This window comes from Acanthochromis polyacanthus, chromosome 17, assembly GCF_021347895.1.
Source record: "Acanthochromis polyacanthus isolate Apoly-LR-REF ecotype Palm Island chromosome 17, KAUST_Apoly_ChrSc, whole genome shotgun sequence".
Taxonomy (NCBI): Eukaryota; Metazoa; Chordata; class Actinopteri; family Pomacentridae; genus Acanthochromis; species Acanthochromis polyacanthus.
Window position 1 is genome coordinate 19,539,899 of NC_067129.1, and position 23,540 is coordinate 19,563,438.

The 23,540-nt window shown below is 40.0% G+C and overlaps 2 protein-coding genes across 2 annotated transcripts in view; both read right to left on the reverse strand.

The window, feature by feature from the left end:
* The window catches only part of LOC110961034 (unconventional myosin-XVIIIa), a 68,585-nt gene extending 51,194 nt beyond the window's left edge, over positions 1-17,391 (reverse strand). The window contains 4 exon segments of the mRNA XM_051937539.1: positions 147-234; positions 1,064-1,123; positions 15,026-16,131; positions 17,258-17,391. Coding sequence (XP_051793499.1) covers positions 147-234; positions 1,064-1,123; positions 15,026-15,994 — 1,117 coding nt within the window. The 5' untranslated portion in view covers positions 15,995-16,131; positions 17,258-17,391.
* Positions 17,392-18,755: 1,364 nt separating this feature from the next.
* LOC110961030 (gap junction delta-2 protein) lies at positions 18,756-19,865 on the reverse strand. The gene has a single exon (XM_022208480.1). The coding sequence runs from the start codon at positions 19,863-19,865 to the stop codon at positions 18,756-18,758; it is 1,110 nt and encodes a 369-aa protein (XP_022064172.1).
* Between the last annotated feature and the right edge of the window lie 3,675 nt (positions 19,866-23,540).

Below are 23,540 nucleotides of genomic sequence, written 5' to 3' on the forward strand. Positions count from 1 at the left end.
TGAAAACATGGTTAGTCTAATTACAAACGCCCTAAGGTAAAATGGAGGCGTTTATTCTGGCACCTTTTAACATTTTGTTTGCTTTAAACACCCATGCATACCTGTCATAATGCATGCTAATAAATAAACATAGATGTTATACTAACCCAAGGAAAATCCATCCTTGTGAACAAGCCATACTTTTTCCGTATTATACCAGACTCTCTCTGCTGCTATCTGCTCCTCAGTCTTTCCCTGTTGGAGACACATTTGTATGAACAATTACTGAACATTAAAGATAATAAAATAATAATCAGTGTTAAATTATTGATTATTAAATCACATCACTGCATAATGGACTTTCAGAAGGATCACACAAATGAGATTTTCACAAACACAGTTCATAGTCACATGAGAGAAGGGGAAATGAATTCGTTCGGTGAAGGGGCCTTTTTCGGTCTGAAAACATGTAAGATTTTGCGAGAACTGGTATGATTTTGTATTTCACCTCCCGCATTTACGTCCATTACACTGGCAGCCCTCCACAGAAGAACTCGAGTTCCAGTGACCCGTTTTTAAATGCATTTTTCAGAGCTCAGAGAGTGTTCACTGGACTCACCGATAGTGCATTTAATAAGTTCACAGATGGAAGGTGAGACAAGGGTGATCCATCAGAGCCAATCACAGCAACCATTCACACAAGGTACACCACATACACAAAAAAAACCTAAAAATTACAGCTGAACCAGGTTACGTATGTCAGGTGTTTGAACAGAGTCATGCATGGAAACACAAAATCCCAGAAAGATGTGCAATCAAGGTAACAAACACTGGAAACCTGCACCAAAACTCCTGAGATGAGAGTGAAACACGAAGTTAACTGATGAGTCTGAGTAGGGTACTTTTCACTCAGAGACTTCAACAGTTAAGGCAACAGGAAAGGGAATCATGGGCTTTTTAAGGGGTAAGATTCCCTCACTAACTCTGAGTCTTTCACTCATTGACTAGTTTGTTACACGCAAAAAACACATAACCGACATCACTCCAAAACATAAGGGAATGAAACTGAAACCCGTGATCAGACCTTGGCTGCAGCTGAATGCGCTGCCTGAAGGAACGCCACAGGGTCTTCGGCAACCTTGGACTGGACAAAGATGGGAGCAAACATCATTATTTTCAGCGCTTTAATTCAAACAGTTAAACATTACATTCAGAATGCATGATTGTGTAAAATATGACAAAGTGAGAAAAAAATGGAATAGTAGGTCACAGGTTAATCGGAGTAAAGAATACAATTTAAAAACCAACAGCAACCCAACAGTGCAATAGAAAGTCAAGCAGCACTGCTAGAATAAGTCAGGCATTCAAGGAGTTCCCCACAAAGTAACTACGGCATTCATGCATTAATGGGAAGGGATTAAAAGGTGCACTGAAGTGCAATGTGTGGGTCAGCGGGGACAGTCCACAAATTCATGTTGTGTCGCATTGAAGTCTATCTTAGTTGCTGTGATACATTTCTCAAATTAGAACAGTAATTCTCAAAGTGCTTGTTCAGCCTCCACATTCTAGAGTCACTTGTGCACATCATAAAAGCAGTTTCTCATTATTTTAATCAAACTGCAAAAGCTTTGGACACATTCATGCATGTCTGTGCACAACCATAGGCTATTTTAATTGCTGTCATAATGATCAAAATGCACCATACTGGTTATCTGTTTAATGGTCCTGTCATATCATACATTTGTTTTCTGTTCAGTGTGACACAGAATAGAATAAACAACACTGTTTTACAGCACTGCATAGCACAAAGGGGAAAAAAATGCAAAATTAGAAATGCAAACATAGTAAACATCCCTAAGGCAGAACTGTACACGTAGCATTATATGTTGAATTACAGTTCAGTTTTTCTACACCTCCTGTCTGTCGGGCCACAGATTCTCAACCACATTACAACAGATATCTTCCTTTACAATGCAGTGCAGAAAGAATCTTTCAGATTGTCATATCCAGCCTCTGCAGGTGTCTGCTGTGATAGATTTTTTTTTCTTCTTTTGGGTAATGCAGTTCTATAAAACTGTCTTGTGTTTTTCTCCTCTGTATCACGGTGACATGGTCTGTCAACAAATTGCAGTACAAACAAAAAAAAGCAGAAATGTGAATCCTGTCCAATCTCCTGCAATCAAACTCCCACATACAGTGTTGTGTACCTTTGTATTGTTGAATTTGATACAAAGCACAAAGAAAAAGTGTGTCTTTGTTCTATTTTTATTGTGCGGCGCTTTTTGTAAGAGTTATTTAAAAAAAAAACACTTACTCTTTAAGAAATGTCAAGGCTGATTTGGCAAATGTACCAGAGCGACTGAGAAAAACAGTCACAGTTAACACCGTCAGCTGTACACAATAAGGTATAAATGCAAGATACCACGCAAACTGTAAAACACAGAAATGCTAATACACGGAGCAAAAGAGAAGGCATGGTACCGTACAAACACAAAGATCCAATGTAACACCACACATAAAAATATACTGTACCACTGCATGCAAAGTCAGGGACCCCGGAGTCACAGATAACCATTTGACAAATAAGCTGCTTACTGCTGCATATGATGATAATATAACCTCAGTATCTACATGCAGGTGTGAAGAGTAAAAGCAGCCATACCATCATCCAGCTGCATGGCACATTGAGTCCACCGTAAATTAAATGCAGCACTGGTAAAAAAAAATTAATCTTGTCAAACCCTTTAAAACCTGGTCAAGAACCCCTGAACCAACTCTGGCAATCACGGGTTTATGTCACATTAGTACATTCCAGCACCACGCATAAACCCACAAAGCGGCAAGAGGATAAAGGCGAACGGACAGGCACACACAAAGAAGGGCAGAGGGGGTCAGTAGAAAAGAACGAGCTTAGACTCCAGCACTGTACGACCAAGGGAGTGCTGCGAGTCCACGGTCGAGCAGGCTGTACCTGAGTGGGTTTGTGGCCTCTGGCACGCTAGCCATGCAAACAGCAAAGAGGACAGCGGCAAGTCAGGATCCAGTGACCCGCAAAAAAGCAGAGGTAGAGACATAGGACATGAATAGAGACAATAGGAGATCAGAGAAAGAATAAAAAGAAGTGCCTTTCAATGTAGTAGACCTTGAGAGAACCGAAGCCGCTAAAATGATCGCATAAGTCAAAGGTAACTATTATCAGAGAAATAAAAGTCATCTGTAAGAGTACAATGATTCATGCTGTTCTCTTTTCTGAACATTTCCGTCGTACTGAATACAATTCAGATGGCATTCATGGGTCCAAAATGGGATGTGAAACCACATGCATACTCAAGTCTGGCTCGTACTGCCAAGAAGGCCTCTAAATTAGATCTAAAGGCATCCGTATAACTTATGTGTCTAGACATATCTGTTTGGTCACAAAGTTTCAGATTTCACACCAGTTGTCCAACAACACAGGGGGACTCCTGAAATTTAAAACCCTCTTCGCAGTGGGACTTCCTGGGATAGCCTAATGTGGACCTAGGCAATTTTTGGACAGAATCTGAGGAAGCAAGCAGTCGACTCAGGCCGGTCACGCTCTGGTAAAGCATGGCAGAAGCAAACCAAACAAGCTGAGCAGGGAGAAAAGTTACATCATTGCCATCGATAGTGAAGATCCTCTTCACACGCTTGTAGTCTTCCTCAGAGGGAATCAGCTCTGGGACCTACAATTGAATAGCAGGACCAGCGATACAAAACAGGCAGCCAGATGGTAAAATCAGTCATCCAGAGATCATTTCTGTGCTTGTCCACTCAAAACCGCATCCAAAAAGGGGGGAAAAAATGTGTATTTTTGAATGTGCTGCATGTAAGTTTGTTGCGAGATGAGCACACACCTGTTCATTCGGTGCAGACTGGGCATGGGGGAGTACACCAGGGGATGGTTTACCATTGGGGACCACAGGGGGGCAAGAGGTCTCCTTAACCTTTACACAGTGTATGCAAATATTCACAAACACATGGACAAACGTGCACACACAGAGATGGAGTTAACATGGCGAGGTGATGATGGCAACGATGTACTAGCTTGGCGTATTTACTTTTAAATTTTGATTCAATTTTACACATCCAGAAACCACAACCAACTTCAAGGGATGTTTCCTTCCCCTCTAATTTAATTTTCCAGTTAATTCAATCAGGAAACAAGTAAGGAAAATGACTATTAAAGAAAATTGGATCATTAAGCTCCGCAGCAAAGGAATAATGGTTCGAGGCTTTTGTTTGTCGACGGCTGTTTAAGCAGCAATCTGTTGCAAATCTCTGGAAAGTAATGAAACAATTAAGCAGCATCTCAGCTGAAAATATCAAGAGTTAATCTGAGAGTTGAACCTGATATTAAACAATCATAAGTTCTATAGCACTGCTCTGAAACAGCTGTGAGACCAATCAGTCTCGTTTTGTTGCATATCAGCTGCTGTTTGAAGTTATATTTAAAGTTGAGGTTACAATGTTGAAAACTTTTTTGATCACAAAAAAAATCATTATTTCATTTTTACTTTTTAGTAAGGCCATCAAAATGCTAATTTCCATTATTTTGTTCTCTATAATGTAAGATCCTACAAGTTAGAATTCAACAAACTTTCATACAAAGCTTAAAGGCGAATTGTGAACTATGGCACATATAAAACTTGTCTTTTTCAGGGATTATTTAGTTGTTGCTAACGGTAATAGCTGAGGTCTGCAGCACAAAAATGCTCTTTGTTGTACGGGCATAGCTCCAGTGAGAGCAGAGAAGTCAAATCACTGGCTTGCACAAGCTTCCAGTGTTCCTGCGCTTAATATTTGAAAACTAAATCTCTCCCTAGAGCAGTTAAAAACACGATATCCTTCAGCAAAAAAATACCAGGTACATATCTCCAAAATCAAATCCTTCTCTCTGCAGCCAAATACCCAACTGTTCGCCAGATTTTATGGACATCTGCTGATAAAACTTTTAGATTGCCTGCTGACAGACGGTATGTCAAAGAAACAAAAACATAACCTTGTCTGAAGAACAAACTGAAATGGAGACTATGAAAGTATATCAACAAACTGGAGAGCAAAATGCTATTAAATGTTATTTCAAAAGATTAACTGAGGCTAAGACTAATTATCTACTTACCAAGCTATGCAAGGTGGCACATTACAAACTGGGATCATGGGTATCTGAATTCTTGTAATGATGCCAGGCTCTTTAAAAAGCACCTCAAAAGACCCTGAAAGTCCCTGTCTTAGTGGTCTACGGCACGCAGAGCACAACTTCTCGTCTCTGCCTGCAGCTGGAGAAAGTAATGAGTCACAGCTCAGCGGTCAAAGAAAACTTGAACTGACCAGAGCAGCAGCGAGCAGGCTATGAGCACACGCTGATACCCACTGATGAAGGCTGATCATGAGCTCACACATGCACCCTGCTGCTCTTCACTTCTTCAGGGTGGCTTTATGGTATCTAGTTTTTGTCTGGTATCAAGAGTTATTTGTAGAAAATGCTGGGAGTTCATAGTGTTAACAATGAACATTTAAAAAGTTATGATCCACATCTAAAAGCAAATCTGATGATTTGATGTTCAAGCAGGTTACATATACTAGTATATGAACAGGAATGTCTGTGGTGTTATGTCAAGTCATGCTCCACCCAGAGGTTAGGTAGCAAGCATGCACTTCATCCACTCAGTACCTCCGGTTTCTTTGTGGCAAGGGAACGAGGCTTTGGGATGAACCCTGCAGGAGGAGCCAAGGAATCTGTCTTTTGGACGGGGACGAAACCTGGAGGTCTTGCTAGAGGACTCTGTTTTGGGGGCACTGGGCTAGTTTTTCTGGCAGGGATGAAACCAGGTGGAGGAGTCAACAGATTCGGTTTGGGGGCAGGGATGAAACCAGCAGGTGGGGCCAAAGGGTTGGGTTTGGGTGGAGGGATGAACCCGGCAGGCGGGGCCAAAGGGTCGGCTTTGGGTGGAGGGATGAACCCGGCAGGCGGGGCCAAAGGGTCGGCTTTGGGTGGAGGGATGAACCCGGCAGGCGGAGTGAAGGGGTTTGCCTTTGGTGGTGCAGGGGTTAAAGCAGCAGTAGTGGGTCCAGATGAGGCCGCCTCTGGTTTTTCTACACTAGTTTTCTCCTCCTCTTCCTCCACCTTTCCTTTCTCCTCTTCCGGCTTTAGCTCCTCCTCTTTGCGGTCTTGGGTGCGGGTGCGAGGCCGGTGTTCCTTGGTTCTACCTCTGCCCATCAGACTGGTCAATCCCATGGATATGTCATCTTTGTCCCCCCAGCGGCTCTGGGTTTTTGGAGGACAGAGTCTGCAGCGGTTGCAGAGGCAGCGCTTGGTGGTGGATTCTGTTCTTCTGTCCCAGCAGGAACCACACGTCGAACAACTCTTCTCACAACCCTCACCACCTTTTTACCGCCAGAGCTCGGATCCTCCCCTGGAGTGTCTGGCATGGCAATGTTACTACTGGATTCTTCCGCTGATGCTGCAGGTAATTGTGGACCACTTCCAGTGTCTAGCCCAGGTTTAGTTCCTGCCTGAGGCTGACTACTATCTACATCAGACTGGATACAAACACAGCAAGGTAGAGAATACTGCAAGTTATTCCTATGGCTGATACAGATAAACTGTCAAAACAGCTCTGAATAGATGATTCATCTGAAATGGATTTTTGTTTGAGTAAAACCCTATCCCAAAATGTAAGTTTTGTCCATAACGTTTGTATTTTTTTTAATTGGGATGGGTTGATTACTAAAATTGGAGAAAAATGGACATGTACTTGTGTGTTGTGTCAGAGAGGGTTTCTTTCAAAACTGTGAAAGCATCCTGTGGAGTCTTTGATCAGTAGTTTCTGAGCATTATCTTCTTTGAATCATGCACATGCACATCCTGCTGTTGGTTTCACACAATATGAGACAGTTGGTGGCAGTAAACGCCAACAAACAGGGCTGCCAGTACAGACAGTGTAGAAGAGCACAGCTAGCAAGCAAATCTGGATGTGAACAATTCATAATTTAAAATATTTTTAAAAACTAGAAAGAAATGTGCTGAGCACAGTTGTTAGACCTCAAGGATACACTCATGCATTTAGCTGGGAAACATTGAATAAATGTAAAACAAGAAAACTCCACAGTGCACCATTAAAACCATGCCCTTAAGTCTGATTCCAGTTCAAATCTCTGTGTTAACGTTTTAAAATTGCTAAACTTGTATTGGTAATTGTAAAAGTGGGCACAAGTAATATGCAATGTTGACTATTAAAACTAAATTCAACTGAGAGAAAATTATGTTTATTGAACCCAAGCTGTAATCCCATTCTCTGTAGTTTTACTGAGAATGATATGCATAATCTAAAAAACTGGCTAACAATTCGTCATAATAAAGATTAGTAGCTAAATGTGTTTGAGCACACAAAACAGTTTGTAGTATGCGAATAACCGTCCAAATGCATGCAGCTACACTTACATCTGGCTTGTTCTCAACTTTAACCTACACAAGAGGAAGTAATGCAGAAAAAGATCAAACCACACATTCAGACCAATGCTCTTCTCTGATACCACAAACTGACATTTCACAAATTGAACAAACAACAACAATACAGATATAAACTGAAAGACAAAAAAAAAAAAAACACCAAAGCGAGACTTCCCTTTTGCTCCCAGAAAGAAAAGCGTGATTTGTACGCCATGGTGATAGGCCAGAAGTCATGGATTAAGCTGGACGACGTGAATAAGTGTATGGAATGATGAGAGAAGGGCAAAAAGAAAGAGACAGCCGAAGACAGGAGGGTGTACTGTGCTGAGCGATGACAAATGGGAATTTATGGGCGAGCAGTGGGATACTGTGAACTTGTTTTCTGCACACAACAGGTCATACACCAACAGGGCAGTGGGACCATGCAGCACTGAGGATAGAACAAATGGACATCACAATGAAATGAAAGGTTTGCCTTTATCATAATGCAACAGACAAGTAGAAAACATAAACATGGATGTCTAACAAGAGTCACTGCAAACAGGACTAGAAGTCTGTACTCAGCTACTGTAAGTATCTATGATAATCTGCCCTTCACCTCAGTCACCACAAAACAGTTAAATAATGGGCATTTTTTTCTCTTTTGTAGTGATGGCATAAAATCAATCAATATGACTTTCACATAACAAAAAGAAATGTTGCCAAAAGACACTAAAGCGAGGACTACAAATGATCACTTCACAAAATGAATCAAACATGAAAGTAATCTTCGCACTTACACTTCACTCCATTTAATGAACACAGAAACGTGCACCTTTCAAAAATTCACGTAACACCTCTCACAGCCTTTCACTCACTATTTAAACTAAAATTTAGTCTTTTACGCATTGAGGAGGCACAGCAAAAATGAGCTGCGCAGCAACATGTTTCACCATCTCTGGCCCTGCTTTCATCAGCGTCCACTCCTATAAATAGTTTCAGCAGCAAAGGAGGCCATTCTGAGGCACCATCAGAACCCTAATGGAAGTGCTAAGCAGAGCGTACACCCAGAGCACATCTCACCACTCGCCACACACACAGTCCACCATAGGCCCGAGCCCATTACCTTCTCTCTGGGCCTGGTTAACCTTCCAATCTTCTACCACTGGAGCAGTGCGGTCAGGGCCAAGACAGGGCAAGGCCTGGGTCTGCTAGGATCACACACTCACTAGCCCTGACAGAGAGGGGGGGGGGGGGCAACGTGGAGGGCGGGGTCACAGCCTGCACAGCACGGTGAAGCTGTGGTCTGAGGAGTGGAGGGGGGAGTAATGTGAGAGGAGCTGGGCAGGGGAGCTGGGCAGGGAGATAGAAGAGGGACAGCTGCTGAAATACAGGGAGGCTATAAATAGAATTTGCATAACCACATCAATTGCCACTTCTCCCTGCCCTCCATGGTGACAAGTAAATCCAAAAAGGAGTCCCCCTCATTAGGCAAAATACTAACTTGAAAATGCTGCTGCAGAAATTCATTAATTCTTTCTCAATTTAAAGGAAATGGAAAGCCAGAATAATGCAATTAAGGCACTGAGAGATGAAACTCTTCTTATCTTTATGTGCAGCTAATGCACATATCAGTAGAAAAACATGCAAACATACACATAAACTCTCAAGTCTAAATGTGTTCACTCAGGTCAGAGGAACAAATAGTGAGGAACAAATATGTCACAAATGCCACATGTGACATTTGTGACATATTTGTTCCTCACTATTTCTTTTCCACCACAAGAGGGAGCTATCAACCAATTAATTTCATTGCACAAGACAGAAGGTTCTGCTCAGCCACACTACTGACCTAAATTCAAGACATTGTATTGTTTGAAGGCTAACCCTAATAAAAGCATAACACCACGCTATGGTCACAGAAACCACAAATAACACTCATTTCATGCTAATGTGTAGCAAAGTGTACTTGTAAGTTTCAGTCATTTCAAAATAAGACACAGACTAGTAAGACATAACCTTAACAGGTGTTCTTCCTATCAAAACAAACAGTGTCTTGACATTTTAAACTGAAAGATCTGTCGAAACTGCGTTGCTGTAAAACCAGTTGTGTAAAAAAAGCACTTGAAGGCAATTTGCCTGGAGGTAGGCATTCAGTATCATGAAGAGTAGACGCACAAGGAAAACACGGAAATGTAGCAACAGGCTTCACTGTGTAAGGATGAGCTGAACAACTGCTGGCACCTTCTTATCCTCCTCATAAAGTCTGGAAAAAAATTGGACTTTATCAAACAACAACTTGTTATATACAAAGTGACTGATATTGTGTTGTTGAGCTACCACAGTCAAAATACCTCAAAAGCACCATGAGAATTCTAACTGTTAAATGATGTGTTAGTTAACAAATTGAGCCTTCTGGCAAAAAAAAAAAAAAAAAATGTGTACATAGATATGCAGCATTTCTTCCCCACGTTAAGCTTCGAAGTTCACATATTAGCGCTCTGTACGATCCAGTCAAACATGCAGCCTGGCTGGTCTATCTAGCACAGACTGCTAATCCCCAGAGTCTGTTACTGGGACACAGCAGTGTGACGACTGTTTGTCTACACACGGTTAGTGCAGACCAAAGATTAAGGACTCCATACGCCATAGACACTGCTGATTCTGACCCACTTAAATCATCATCATACACTCAAATCAAATCGCAGTTTAATTTTAATTCTTTTAAAACATGACATACACATTGTATTAAAATAATCTTAAAACACAAAAATAAATAAAAAATATTACATTCATTGAAAGAAGCTGACGATAATAGATTCATATTTCCAAATGCTCTATATTGCAAGAAAAGAAGTCAGAAATCACATGAGACTTTTGACCACTATCCAATCCTTTGCGAGCTCACAAGAATCATGGGACATCACATTCTGACGTCCTGTCAAAATTCCAGGATGTGACCCAGATTTTAATAGTAGATGGGCCTGAAAATCCCAACTTCTTTCTGAAAGTAGGCCACGTGAACATGTAGGAGAAGCAGAATCACACTCAGGTGTAAGCTCACCTCAGGAGAGAGCAAAAAAGGAAACAATGTCTCATTTAGCAGCTGAAGATAACTTATTAATTAAACAAAAAAGCACAAAGAAAACTGGAAATATCACTGATGAAAACACAGCCTTTTCAGCACTCCATTATAATCTCAATTAACCTGCCAGTAGTGAGACTCATGAAAAGTATTACAAGACAAACGATGATTCTCAGTGACAGCAGCTCTGGCTGACGTGATGAAGGCGTGTCAAACATCCCATTGACTGACAGACATTACACCGGACACGGCACACCTAAGAATGCCAAGAATCTGCCGTAACTGGAATCAAAGCAGTCTAACTTATGTCACCGTTTGTGCCAAGGCAAAAACAAAAAGCACTAAATTAGAAAGAATGGAGGCCAGACAAAATGACATCGTAGGTGTTGCCTCTGTCACGAACCAAACAGCTTTATTCCAGGAAGCCCCACCTCTTTCTAATCCACGCCTTTGCTAATACTCTGCTACTGCAGAATCTCCCTACTGGAAATGGGGATGATGTAATGTAAACGGGCAGCTCAAAGCGGAGATTACACCATTTGCTAATTTCTAAATAGCAGAAACTGTGTCTGGACTGTAGAAAAGACAGGAAATGTAAGGGAGGAGAGGTAAATGAGATCAATGATGTGAGGATGCTAGATGAAAATATGGGAACATGGGGTTAGTTGTGGGTGACAGTGACAAGCACAGAGGACAGTGTAGCTCCTGAAATGACAAAGTAGTAATATTATGCCAAAAAAAACTCACTTACTTGGAAAGAAGGATCAGTTGTATACAGTGATTGCAGAAACAATCACAAGTATTAGTTAATTGAAACCCTAAAAACTCATCTCTGAGTATTCATATTTAGAAGTTTTTCCCATGAAAATATTCCCTTCTTGCCTTAAAATGAAATGGCCTACATGTAACCAAGGATGCCAGTGACTGATATTTGGAGCCGATATAAATTTTCTGTAAAAATTAAATGTGAAAATCTGGTGACAACAGATGGAGATAGATAGCTGCATCAGGGCCAGAACAGTAATTTTTTTAAATTAAATTTCTTTGATCAGAAATCTATTTTAAAAACTAATGATACAGACAGTTGGTACAATGTTGAATATTAAATTTGATAATTGGCCAAGCCAATAACCCGCCGATTCCTTTGTTTTTTTTACATATGAAACTCCAGAAATTGGAATATGTGTTTTTGAGACTCGTATGCTGCGGTTTTAAAGTGGCAATGATTTCGAGAACACAAACACATCATATGGACAAGATTGAAAACTGGAGAAGGTCTTTAAGTCGGGGGTGATATTTTTCAAATGAAAGTCAAAAGGTTTAGATGTCCTCTAATGAGTTGATTTACTGAGACTAGAAGAAACATTCAAAATTTTAAACATAGCTCTATGCCTCTCTGCCTGAAAGACAACAATACGCAGGTAGACATACTTTTGCCGTACACAGCAGGTAGTGCAGCAGGGCTGTGTTATGTAACTTCAACAGCTGTATGTCTGTATGGTATGAGCACTCTTTTTGCACCTGGTTCAGACACTTTGGATTACCTGATGCTTCTACTATTCTAATGTAGACTGCTTTTGATAGTTTTGAGCTTTGAATTCAAGTAATCAATTTTTTCTTCTGTTAAAACCAAGACAGAATTTCCAGCAAAAAACAAACCGATCAGATATGAATCTCTGAAATATATAATGAGAAGGTCAAATATTTGCATCACTGTATTCATTACAGGTATGATTATTTAAGACATTCAGAACTTGTAAAGTTGATGAAATGAATGAGACTTACAAAGACAGGACTTACTGCAATCTGAACATGCAGCCTAAAACTCAGGATTTATGAAGAAGGGTAGATGGTGAATAAAAGGGTAGACAGTGAATATAATTGAAAGCTTTTCAAATCCAATTTAGACTTAAGAGCAGTTGTTCTTATATCTTGTTTGAGCAGCAGCTGTCACCCAGTGGACAAAAGCTTCACCTGCTCAACTGTGCAGAATAAACAGAGAGGCACATTTAAAGCCATTTTCCTCTTTACAGGTGATCTGCCAATGAGGCTTTAAATAACAAATGTGCTCATCTCTGAGATGATATTCATGTAGCGCTTGAGACGTTTAGATCGGTGAGGAGACAGCACCTCGCCTTTGCATCTGCATGTAAAGTAAACCGTCTGACAGCACTGTAATCAGAAACCAAAAGAAAAGAAGAAAACAACAGACAGCAGGCCGATGGAGAGCAGGTGTTTAGCTGATACCACCAGTTGCTTGGCAACATCACTGTGATGACAAACTTTTGTAAAGTCACTGCTCCTTGCCAACAAATAGATCCCTGTAAAACCACAATTATTTTTTAAAGCTGAGTTACATATAAACGCAATGTGTTAACTAGTAGGATCTATTGGTGCTGATGGATGGATGGATTTTTTTACCTTGGAAGAAAACCAGGCAATCTGTGTACCTGTGCATCCATTTTTTTGCTAAGCTAACTGCCAGTTGGTTACAGCTTCATATTTAACAGACGGGCATGACGGTCGTCTTATCATGTAAATCTTGCAAATAAAGTGTCAAATAAGAGTACTCCCCCCCCCCCCCTCCCCCCGCCCCCCTAAAAAAATCATTTTAATACATGCAGCCAGCATGCAAATGACTGTATGTGCATGCATCACATATGGTATGTAACTGTACTACAGAGCTCTAGATCTAGAATCCAGATCTTATTATAACTCCCTATAAATAGTGCTGTTGGTTCTAGGTCAGCCTCACATGCACATTTTCGGCTTTTTCAAATGGCCTGTCTTATGATGGTCGTCAAGATTGGTTGAATGTGGGACAAAGTAGGCTGGGAGACACGCATCTCCTCCAGGGAAGCAAATTAATCGCGTCTCTGGCTGTGTACACATTGATTAGAAGCAGAGCAGGAATTTATGGCACAACTTCAAGGTGCATGAAGTAGGGAAAGAAATGAACCGTCATCCTCAACATTATGACTCCATGAAGGCTACAAGTCGAAACAAGTTCTGTTTACTACTAAAGCGCTGTTGCAGTTTATGTACACATCGATTCTCACAGTTCAATTTAATGTACTCTGGAGCTTCAACAAGTATTTGATTATTAAACTAATCACCACTGCTTTGGTGATCAATTAATTGGTTTGAGTGATTGTTTTAAGTAAAAGTCAAAATTTTCAAATTCCAAAATGTGGATTTTTTTTTCATTTTTGGTTTCTTTGACGTTAACTAAACAATTTTGGTTTTACAAGTAATTTTTCACCATTTTTTAAAGCAAACAACTGATTAGTAAATAAACAAAAAATTGACAGATTAATCTACAATGAAAATAATTGGTACTTGCAGTCCTAATATACCCTGAAAGAATGCAGGCGTCTCCATCACTACACAAATCATATGTTTTCGCTAGTAGGCCAATTAGTCTATTGTCATTTCATAGCTCTTGTACTTTGTGATTCTGAATAAATCTGAATTTGGCAGCTGGTCCAATGTGGTTTGGTCAAAAGGAATTAATTTACACATAATGGATGCGATACACTCTACAGTTTACCAAAGATAAAGCATGCAGCGTTATATTTTCCTAATTTCCAAGTGTCTGTAATATCTAACACTATTCTGTTTTTTTTCTTTTAAATAAAAATAACAACAGAACATTCCATCTGCATACAAGTCTGTCCATATAGTGTGCTAACCTCCCAGCAGCACACAACATTACTGCTACACCTCAATTACTGGCATACTGCCCAACCCTGACCATAGTTTGTCTTACAAACTGTCTAAACTCCACAACCACAAAATGAACCAACAAAAGGCCCACATTCAGGTGCTTGTTGTGCTGGCCAATAAAGAGTTTAACTTGATGCTCCTCTACTTGTTGCACATGATTATCTGGGTGAAAGGAGGTGAATGGGCGACCAGCCAAGTCTTGCAAGACCATATGGCCTTGAGCTGTGGTGGCGTTTGGGCCGTTGTTTCCTTCAGCGTCCCATTGTTTGGTGTCAATGGACTGGGGGGGTGGGAGGGGGATTATATGTACACCAGGACACATTCTCTCTTTCAAAAACACACACGCAGACACTCCCCCATACATGCAAGCACCAAATCACATTACCAGCGTCACTGCCGTTCCACCCATGATCCAGACATCTTGAAGCTATTATATATGCATTCAAACTCGATATATAGGAAAAAGAAATACCTAAATTAAAGAAAGAAAGGGTTGTGTTCGTAGTTTTTTAGGTAGTTTAGGTGGTTAGAGTGTAGTATTTGAATCACAGATGTAGAAATATATACTCTTTTAAGTTCAATGCAAATATAGGGAACTGTTTGAAAGAGCCAAATCATAGCCAATTAAAAATCGGAATCTTGACATGTTCCTTTCTTTCATCAGCCCACCGCATAAACTGAAGTTAAAAAAGAAGAAAAAGAACAAGAGGAAATACGGAATTTGATTTTGCAAGTTGGCATCTTCACACACAATAGACTGGGCATGATTTAACAGTACTACTTACATCAAAGGCGTCTTTGTGCAGGCCTTGAGTGCTCCTCAGCCAACAGCGGTTCAGCTCACTCAGCTCCAAGATCGGCTGCACTTTCAACCGCACTGACTCTCCAGACTGACGGATCATCTCCACGATTTCATCCCTGTTTTTGTTCTCCACGTTGATCCCATTGATTTCCACCAGCCTGTCTCCTGGCACCAGGCCCACAGCCCGGTCCTTGCTCCCAGCCCCCGGTTCGGCAAAATGCACCACGCGCCGGCACACTCCTCCGTCAGGCTGCCTGTCGATCATGGTGGTCCTACGCAAAGAGAAGCCAAAATCTCCAGTGTTGCGCCGCTGTACCTCCAGCTCTCTTGGATCTGGGATCGGCGGAGCAACAATCACAGGCAACTGCAGGTCTGCTCCAGGGTAGGTCTTCTCCACCATCTCGGGAATGTGAACCATGATCCTGCCTTTGGGGTTGGGGTGGGCCTTTGAAGAAGTCCAGATGTGCCCAGAAGGATTGGAAGCCTCCAAAGCATTGCCTTCTTTGCTGCTCTGGGAAAAACTTACTTTCCTCTGGCCTGCTATGGAATTCAACTTGGCCAGCTCCCCAAACTTAGCTGCTCTCTCCTTCACAGAGCTGCGGTGGACCTCCAGTTCATTTCCCTTCACGTCTTCACCGGAGGTGCTTGCACTCATTTGGCCCACATTCTGCTCCACGGCGTTGGGAAGGTGCTCGGCCTCCAGGTCTGTGAGACAAAGCTCCGCATTGCTGGCCACCTTAATTGGAATAGGGCTCGAGATCTCTAGCTTGTTCCTAGAGTCTCTCTTTGAGCTCCCTCGATTTATGTTGAAGAAGCCTCTACGTATGCTCATCTCCTCCAGGCTCTTCAGCTCTGCCTGGGACATACGTTCCTTCTTGTCCTTCTTGTCTTTCTTCTCCTTCTTGCCCAGGTCCTTCTCCTTCTCCTTGTCTTTCTTAATTAGGTGAAACATGCTTGAAGTTTCCTGCAGCTTCTTATCAGTTAGATTAGTTTACAATGAGAAACTGTCAGTTTCATAGAAATTATTACGAGAGTCCATGAATGCACATGAGAGCATCTAGAGCAGGTATGGCTATCTCGGAATGTCATCTGTAAGGAAGAGGAGAAAAATAGGAAAAAACGGATCAAACCGTAACACAGGGCAACATCTTGGTATTACAAATAGAGCTGGATTGAGAAATTGGTAGTCAGGTATTGGCCAGTATTGTCTATCTGTGCTCGTATGTTAAGCATATTAGGAATTTTGACAAATACATAGACAACTTTTTTTATCCATATTTAAGCAATCCAAATTAATATATTTTTCTTTACTGTTTGTCACTCTTAGTTTCTAGGATTGGCAATAAAACACACATTTTGCGGAATTGTCTTGTCTTCACAGTCAAATAACAAAGTCCACAACTGAAGCTGAAATGAACATTTGACAAAAACGAAAACAAAAATACAGGATTGCATGAAGTCAGGTCATGAAACTTACAGTTTTCTTATCATTTTAATCTCACTTCTCTCATCAAGAAAAGATAAGCACTCAATCAACATCAATTCAGGTCAGAAGAAAAGCATACACTGTGTCGGCTGTGCGTGCTGCAAAGGAATTGAGATCGCCTATTGATCCAATACAGTCTCACCGGCCTTTAAATATATCCTCTAGGTTTGGGATTTATTTTCTCACTTGTATACAGTAGCACATCTGGACACTAATACATCATACAGACACTGTTTAGAAGAGCTTAGAGCTTATCTTTCTTGCTCTCAAACATTTAGCATCAGCATGAAGTGATAGAGAGCATGTGAACATTTGTGTATGACATTCACTACTGAGGCTGCATGCATAAACCAGCAGCCCTGCTTTGTTATTGTGAACCCATGAACAGCAAATTCGAACTTAATCCACATTTGATCACAGCTCCTGACACTAGAGAGGCTTTGATAGAGCCTGAAACAAACATAGATACAATTAGGAGAACATTCTCAGGTCCACATTTCACAGAAAATTAGGTTGTAAACTGAACTTACTGTACACATTGTACAGCTACACTGGCGCTTTGACAAGTCCTTAGCATGGCCATAATGCTCTCCCTTTAAGCTGCTTTGCCCTCATTCTCTAGCACCGATGGCCTTTGGGAACACTTTCAGCAGACAATGTAAAAAAAAAAAGTCCCTAGTGGAAAATAACAAAGAGTAAATGCTGATTGAAGCTATGCTAATGACCTACCTGCTTTGGTTCACAGCTGACAGCGTTGTTGTCATACTAGAAGTTTTCGGCATTTTCTTCCTTGGAATTGTCAGTAGGTGCGAGAAATGCACTTGTGATGCGTTCAAATACCTGCTGGTAACGTCCGGCTTTGTGTAACTTTCGCCGGATATACGCGATCTAAAATGATGCAACACATCTCATTTTTTGCATTTTTCATTTTTATGAAACATTGAGAGGTCTATAGTAAAATATATTATATGCTGCATCAAAAGATTAATTATTTCAAAAAAGTTTTCGTAGTATTTCAGATTGTTTGACATCTACATCTTCGACTGAAGTTTGCTGTATCTTCAATGTCATGAGGTAAAACGCAATTCGTCTTTAAATGTTACATGTGGACACCATCGACTGTATGAGAAAGATCTGTCTTATTCAGTCTGTCTTGGACACGTGCTTTCTCCAACTATACACTATCTGGGTCGTCAATATTTAATTGTAAATTTTACTAATTCCAACAGTACCTGAAGGCAGCACCAGGAAACACTAGACAGCAGTGACCCCTCCTGGTCTTTTTATTTACTAAAACCCAAAGACTTCCATACTGTCCAGTTTTGCTTGTAAAAAGACTGATATTGAGAGTCAAGATTTGATAGGATATTGTTAGGTTTCGATTTTATATTTGATAATAAATAGAATGTGTTTTTGTTTGTTTATGTGATGCAAATAGTTCCACTTTGTGCCTCCCATGCTTTCACGTTTTCTGAATCTTGCATGGATTACCAAAATTACTAAATATGAGCTCTTGAATGTTTAATTTATTATGAGAGGTAATTGCTATGCAGGGCAACATTTTTTAAAACTATCTTGTCAAAACAGAGAAACTCTAAATGCTCCACTATAGCGCATGTCCTGTACAGTTTAAACTCCACTGACTTTGCATAAATTTGGTATCTTGCAGCACAGTTCAGAAGGACAGAACCATGAGAATTAGACCAACATAGAGACTTTAAAACCAAATTAGAGTCCTTGAGCGTGGCTGCTTAAAAGGATGAATCATGACTGATATTTCATTTGAGTCACTGATGCCTAAAAACATTGTCTGCTTATTCACAAAGGACAGTTTACGGTCCTGATTTCTGCAGGGATATTAGAGTAAGTATAACAGTAAGTGGTGATATCAATGACTTACAGCAGATACACTGGTCTGACTACATTTAGAGGAACTGTTTCATTAAATGCTGCACTACATTTTACATCAGTACTCCACTCGGCATAATGATTCCAGAAGCTTATACAAGTCTTTTATGCACAAGCTGGAATTTTCTGAGGCAAGAAACAAAATCACTTTATCTACCAACTTCTATATGAAACTGTACCAATTATCACAGACTTGTAATCTTTACTAACTTCATAGCCTACTTAAACAAATCCATGAATTAAAAATCCCATTTGAGATACACAACTGCAGTCAAAAGTGAGAAAAAAATGTATATAATACAAAGGAAATAGTCTGAATTCAAAGCCATGACTTTTTGCCTCTCCCTATTTTGCCCAAGTTGTGCAGTTTAGCTTTGGCGCGTTCTTTTTCATCTGAATTTCTCTTCGAGGTGCACTCCAGTGTTGAGTCTGTCTCAAAGGAGATGGCCGGCACCTGGTTTGGGACACGGCTGCTCTTGTCCCTGGACACGGGAGAGTTGGTCTGCAGGACAACCCTTCCACGTAAAGAGTGTTTGAGCTCAAGCAGCAGTGGGTTGCTGTCAGAATATAGTTCCACCTGCTCCACGGGGCCTCTGTCCGACTCGCAGCACGGACAGCATGCAGAGAACAGGACTCTGAAAATGTAAATCCAGCCAAGATAATGCAGCTCCACAATGTTTAAGATGAAGCAGCCGAGACTGACACTGAACATGAAGTTGAGGAAGATGGTCTTCTCCGTTGCTCGGGACACAAAGCAGTCAGTTCTGTTTGGACAGGGGTAGGTGTCACAGCGGAACAGATGTGGGACTTCAAATCCAAACAGGTAGTACTGCCCAATGAGGAAGATCACCTCCATGATGGAGCGCAGCAGCACATGTATGATGTAGATAAGGAGGACTTGACTGGACAGTTGGGTTGGGTCCTTTCCTACTTCTGTCACTTGCTCTTCCAGCTGACTCTCCTCATATTCACCTCCCTGTGAGCTCCAGTCCTCATTGTTGCAAGTGGTGTGACCTCCAGCTTCCAGTGCTGTCTCTTCATCTAGCCCTATATGACTGCGTCTCTCCATCAGAGGCGAGGAACCCGGCATCACTTCAGTATGCTTCACCTCCAGCTTCTCATTCTTGGTGATTTTTTGCAGGACATAAATGATGTAGAAAATAGAAGGTGTGGAGACGAGAACGATCTGAAAGACCCAAAAGCGCAAGTGTGAGACGGGAGCAAAGGTGTCATAGCAGACGTTGTTGCATCCAGGCTGGAGGGTGTTACAGGTGAACTTGGACTGTTCATCGCTGTAGACGGCATCCCCCACCAGGGCCACAAGCAGGATCCGGAAGATGAGAAGCATCGTCAACCAGATCTTGCCGATGACAGTGGAATGGTTCTGAACTTCTGTTAGGAAGCGACCAAGAATGGACCAGTCCCCCATTTCTGTGCAACAAAACAATTAAAATATCGTTCACAGTAGCCAGGTAGAATTTAACTCAATTATTTGCCTGTAATGTTCTACATTCCTTTGAAGTGAAAAAATAATGACTCAACGGCGTTACTAAGGAAATGGTTTAATGAAACCAGCTGTGTTTACACATGTATGACTATAACTATTATCTATATTTAAATATTGCCATAGAAATCCCCCATAAATATGCAGTAAAGCTCATAAAATAACTTTCTCAATGTGACATAGCCTAATATATATATGTTACAGTCTGGTGTGACCTTCAGAGTAGATTTTCTCAAAGGATTTTAATTTTTTTTATGTAAAAATTGCTTTAGATACAATCAAGGATTATTTTATCATGAGAATATTTATATATTATCTCTTAAGAGCAAAAATGGCCACCGGTTTCTAATACTGACAAAAAGTGTAGTTACATCCATTAAGGACACCTTTAAAAACAATGAATTTATGAATTAATTGTTCAGTTAACATATCAACTAACTTTTCAAGTAATTCCCAGTGATTTGTTGTAAAATTAGTCAGGAAATTGTCCAGACAGGACAAAAATATCATCAACTTTTATGACGTTCAAAATTTTCTACAGCCCGACAGGAGCTTACCTTTGGAGAATCTGAGTCGTCCTTAACCAGTGCAGGAAAAATATCAGAGGAAGCAATCTGCATAACTGTATTTTCAAGTGGAGCCTGTTGCTGGACGTTATCGTGTCTTTTGAGCTGGATAAGGGAAGAATGGGCTGACCACACATATTCCCCCAACTCTAACTGAAACGCTCATTGCACTGTATGTGAATAAAAGCTTTCAATGTACAGTGGGGACAAAGATTGAAATGTACAATGGGGGCACCTTCACTGAACAGCCATTCACTGACGAGCAGAGAGTTCAAAGAACGTACTGGAAAGAGTGTGCACAATACTGATTCATGCACCGATCTGTATCCACTTTAATTTTAGAGCTTAAATACCAGTCTCATTTTCCAGAGGATTTTAATACTTTTTTTCATAGTTAGTGCACCTTAGTGATCTTCGAAATTTGATGTGAAAAAATCCCCGCAGCACCTTAAACCAGTTGTTATACCCCCTATGATGAAGGTTTCAAGAATTGTTAATTTTATTGACACCCAGGTGATGAGCTTCAAATAGCACATATTTGAAGTGGAGAAAACCTATTAAGTTTATTGAGATATGTAACAGTAAACATGGAAAAGGTAAAGCCCAAGTGGAGTAATATTGCAGGGTGGATTTTAATAAAAGATGCTACAATGGCATATAATCATATATCTTAGTTATCTGAGCCTGTAGGACACAACCTGGTGCCCATAAAGGTCATTTGGCATCGCCTACTGTTCTTGTAACTCCAGAGGCTCTGTAATTTTTTTTTTCTTGGCTGTCGACAAGGTTTGTGGTATCATCTGACTACAGAGAGACGTCTTGCATTCCTAATATTGTCTGTCTACATCTTCTAAGACGTATTACTCTGCTGCAGCAGAAAGCAATCATCAGTTGTGTATTGATATTCATAGAAGCATATGTCCCATCATGTATTTATTTTATCAGATGGCCAAAGATTAATGAATGAAATCTCTCTGAGACGGATGCAAAACATCACCACAGCACAAGGTAGCTATGATTTATTTCAAGGATGGTCTTGTCAGTTAGCACTCTTTCTGAATGTTCAGTCATTTGGTCATAGATTTTTATCTGTGTCTATTTATTTCATTGATAAGACAACCTCACTGTTTAGAACACATGATCCTCTCAAAACACAAATATATGTGATGTGTTTTGGTGTGCAGACGGTTTTGTGAAACACATACATGGCAATGAAATCCAGGGTTTATAAATTAATTACAATAAATGAATTTATAGTTAATATGAAGTGATGTTACATGCATATACGAAGAGATGACGAGGTTACAGCCCCAAACAAAAAGACACTAAGGAAGGAAACAAACTATTTAAGTGTATTGACTCATGATCATGAGAAGAAAAAAACAAAAACAGTGAAGTACAGGAAAAAATTAATATCAAAAAACTATACAGAATGCCTGTGTTATATTCCACTATATTTTGAACTGTCTACTGGGGTCTGAATTTTGTGTTTTCCTTTACATAGCCAAAATAGAGACACTTCTGTCATATGTTAATTTAAAAAAACACATTGGTGTCTGAAAATTCTTCAGAATGCACAAAATAAAGTGTCTAACATTAAAAAAAATTCTGTCATTGTCATATCGACCACTTGCTCAACTGGTCCCTTCCAGTATTTAAATAAAACCTAAGCCACTGAAATTGAAGACTAGAAATAATAATGATAATAGTAGTAATAATAAATTTACTTTTAAAGCACTTATGGAAAAAAACAAAGACACAAAATGCTTTATAATAAAACAAATGAGAAATTAGACAAATAATAAAAACAAATTCAAACAAATAAAGATCCTAAACATGTCATATAAACTAAATAAGGCAAGTCAAGTCAATCACTTAAGACAACAGTAAAAATAGTATGATCGCCGTCACAAAAAGAAGCTAACAAGTGTAAATACTGGGGTTAATACCTGGTAGTGTTGTTTATGGTGTGATTTTGCATACGTAATTTAGATTTTAGGGATTAAAATCCTGCAAAAGCTACATAAAATACTACTTTACCTGACTACAATACATATTAAGGCTGAGACCTTTATCTTGGAGCACAACCTAACTAATGAAAATAAGAGTTACAGACAGCCCCTCATTTGGTTCTAAGATAAGATATAAATAAAGTCACAGAGAGATTTTGTAAATTTTGTAAAATGCTTGAGGCTGTGCAAAAACAAAAAACTTTTGTCCACATATTTGAAATTTTAACAAATCACCATCTTCGATGTGCAGTCAATAAAGTTATGACATATGAATCATAATGAGCATATCAGAAGTAAAATTAGAAACGACTTTCTCATTCACATGATTTTATTGTGACAAATTGGGTGAGGTTTATCATAACCTTAAGCTACTTACTTAAGTAAATGCAAAATGACACATTTAAAATAAATACAATAAAACATTTATTCCATGACGAGCAGCATATTTTAACACTAGCTTATACGATGTAATCGGTGTGTTCAGCATATAGGACGAGACTGAATCTATTAGGTCCACTGCAGGCAATTCATGCAATTTATGGGCTCTGTCGTTTTCATTCATCCCTATCCCATGAATGAAAATAAACTGCTATGCACGCAAACTACTTCTTGAGCAGTTGAAACACTCCTCAACGTGGGAAAGATGACCGGTTGAATGTTTGCCATGCGCAACAAACCGATTTTAAATTATTTTTTCTCGTAAAAATAAGACGAAATGTTACTGAAACACAATCATTTCCCAGCCACATGCGACAATCTAATATAACAAATGCCCCTCACAGCATCAGAGAAAAACCATTCAGAGGGGTGTCTAGAAATTCGACTACACCAGATTACTTTTGTAACGAGATAGGAGTGAATCAGGAAGTCTTTCTCAAAATTATTTAACCATGTATTTTAAAATTACTTGTTTCTATTCGTTGGTATTTGTTTGAAAAGGCACATAAAGGCTTACACGACATATTTTTTTAAATACTACATCTAACATCCCCCCGCCTGAAGTGGTTCAGCCTCGGAGGTTA

Bases quoted from the DNA above. Each gene is read 5' to 3' on its own strand.
- LOC110961030 (XM_022208480.1), bottom strand. From the start codon at position 19,865: ATGGGGGACTGGTCCATTCTTGGTCGCTTCCTAACAGAAGTTCAGAAC.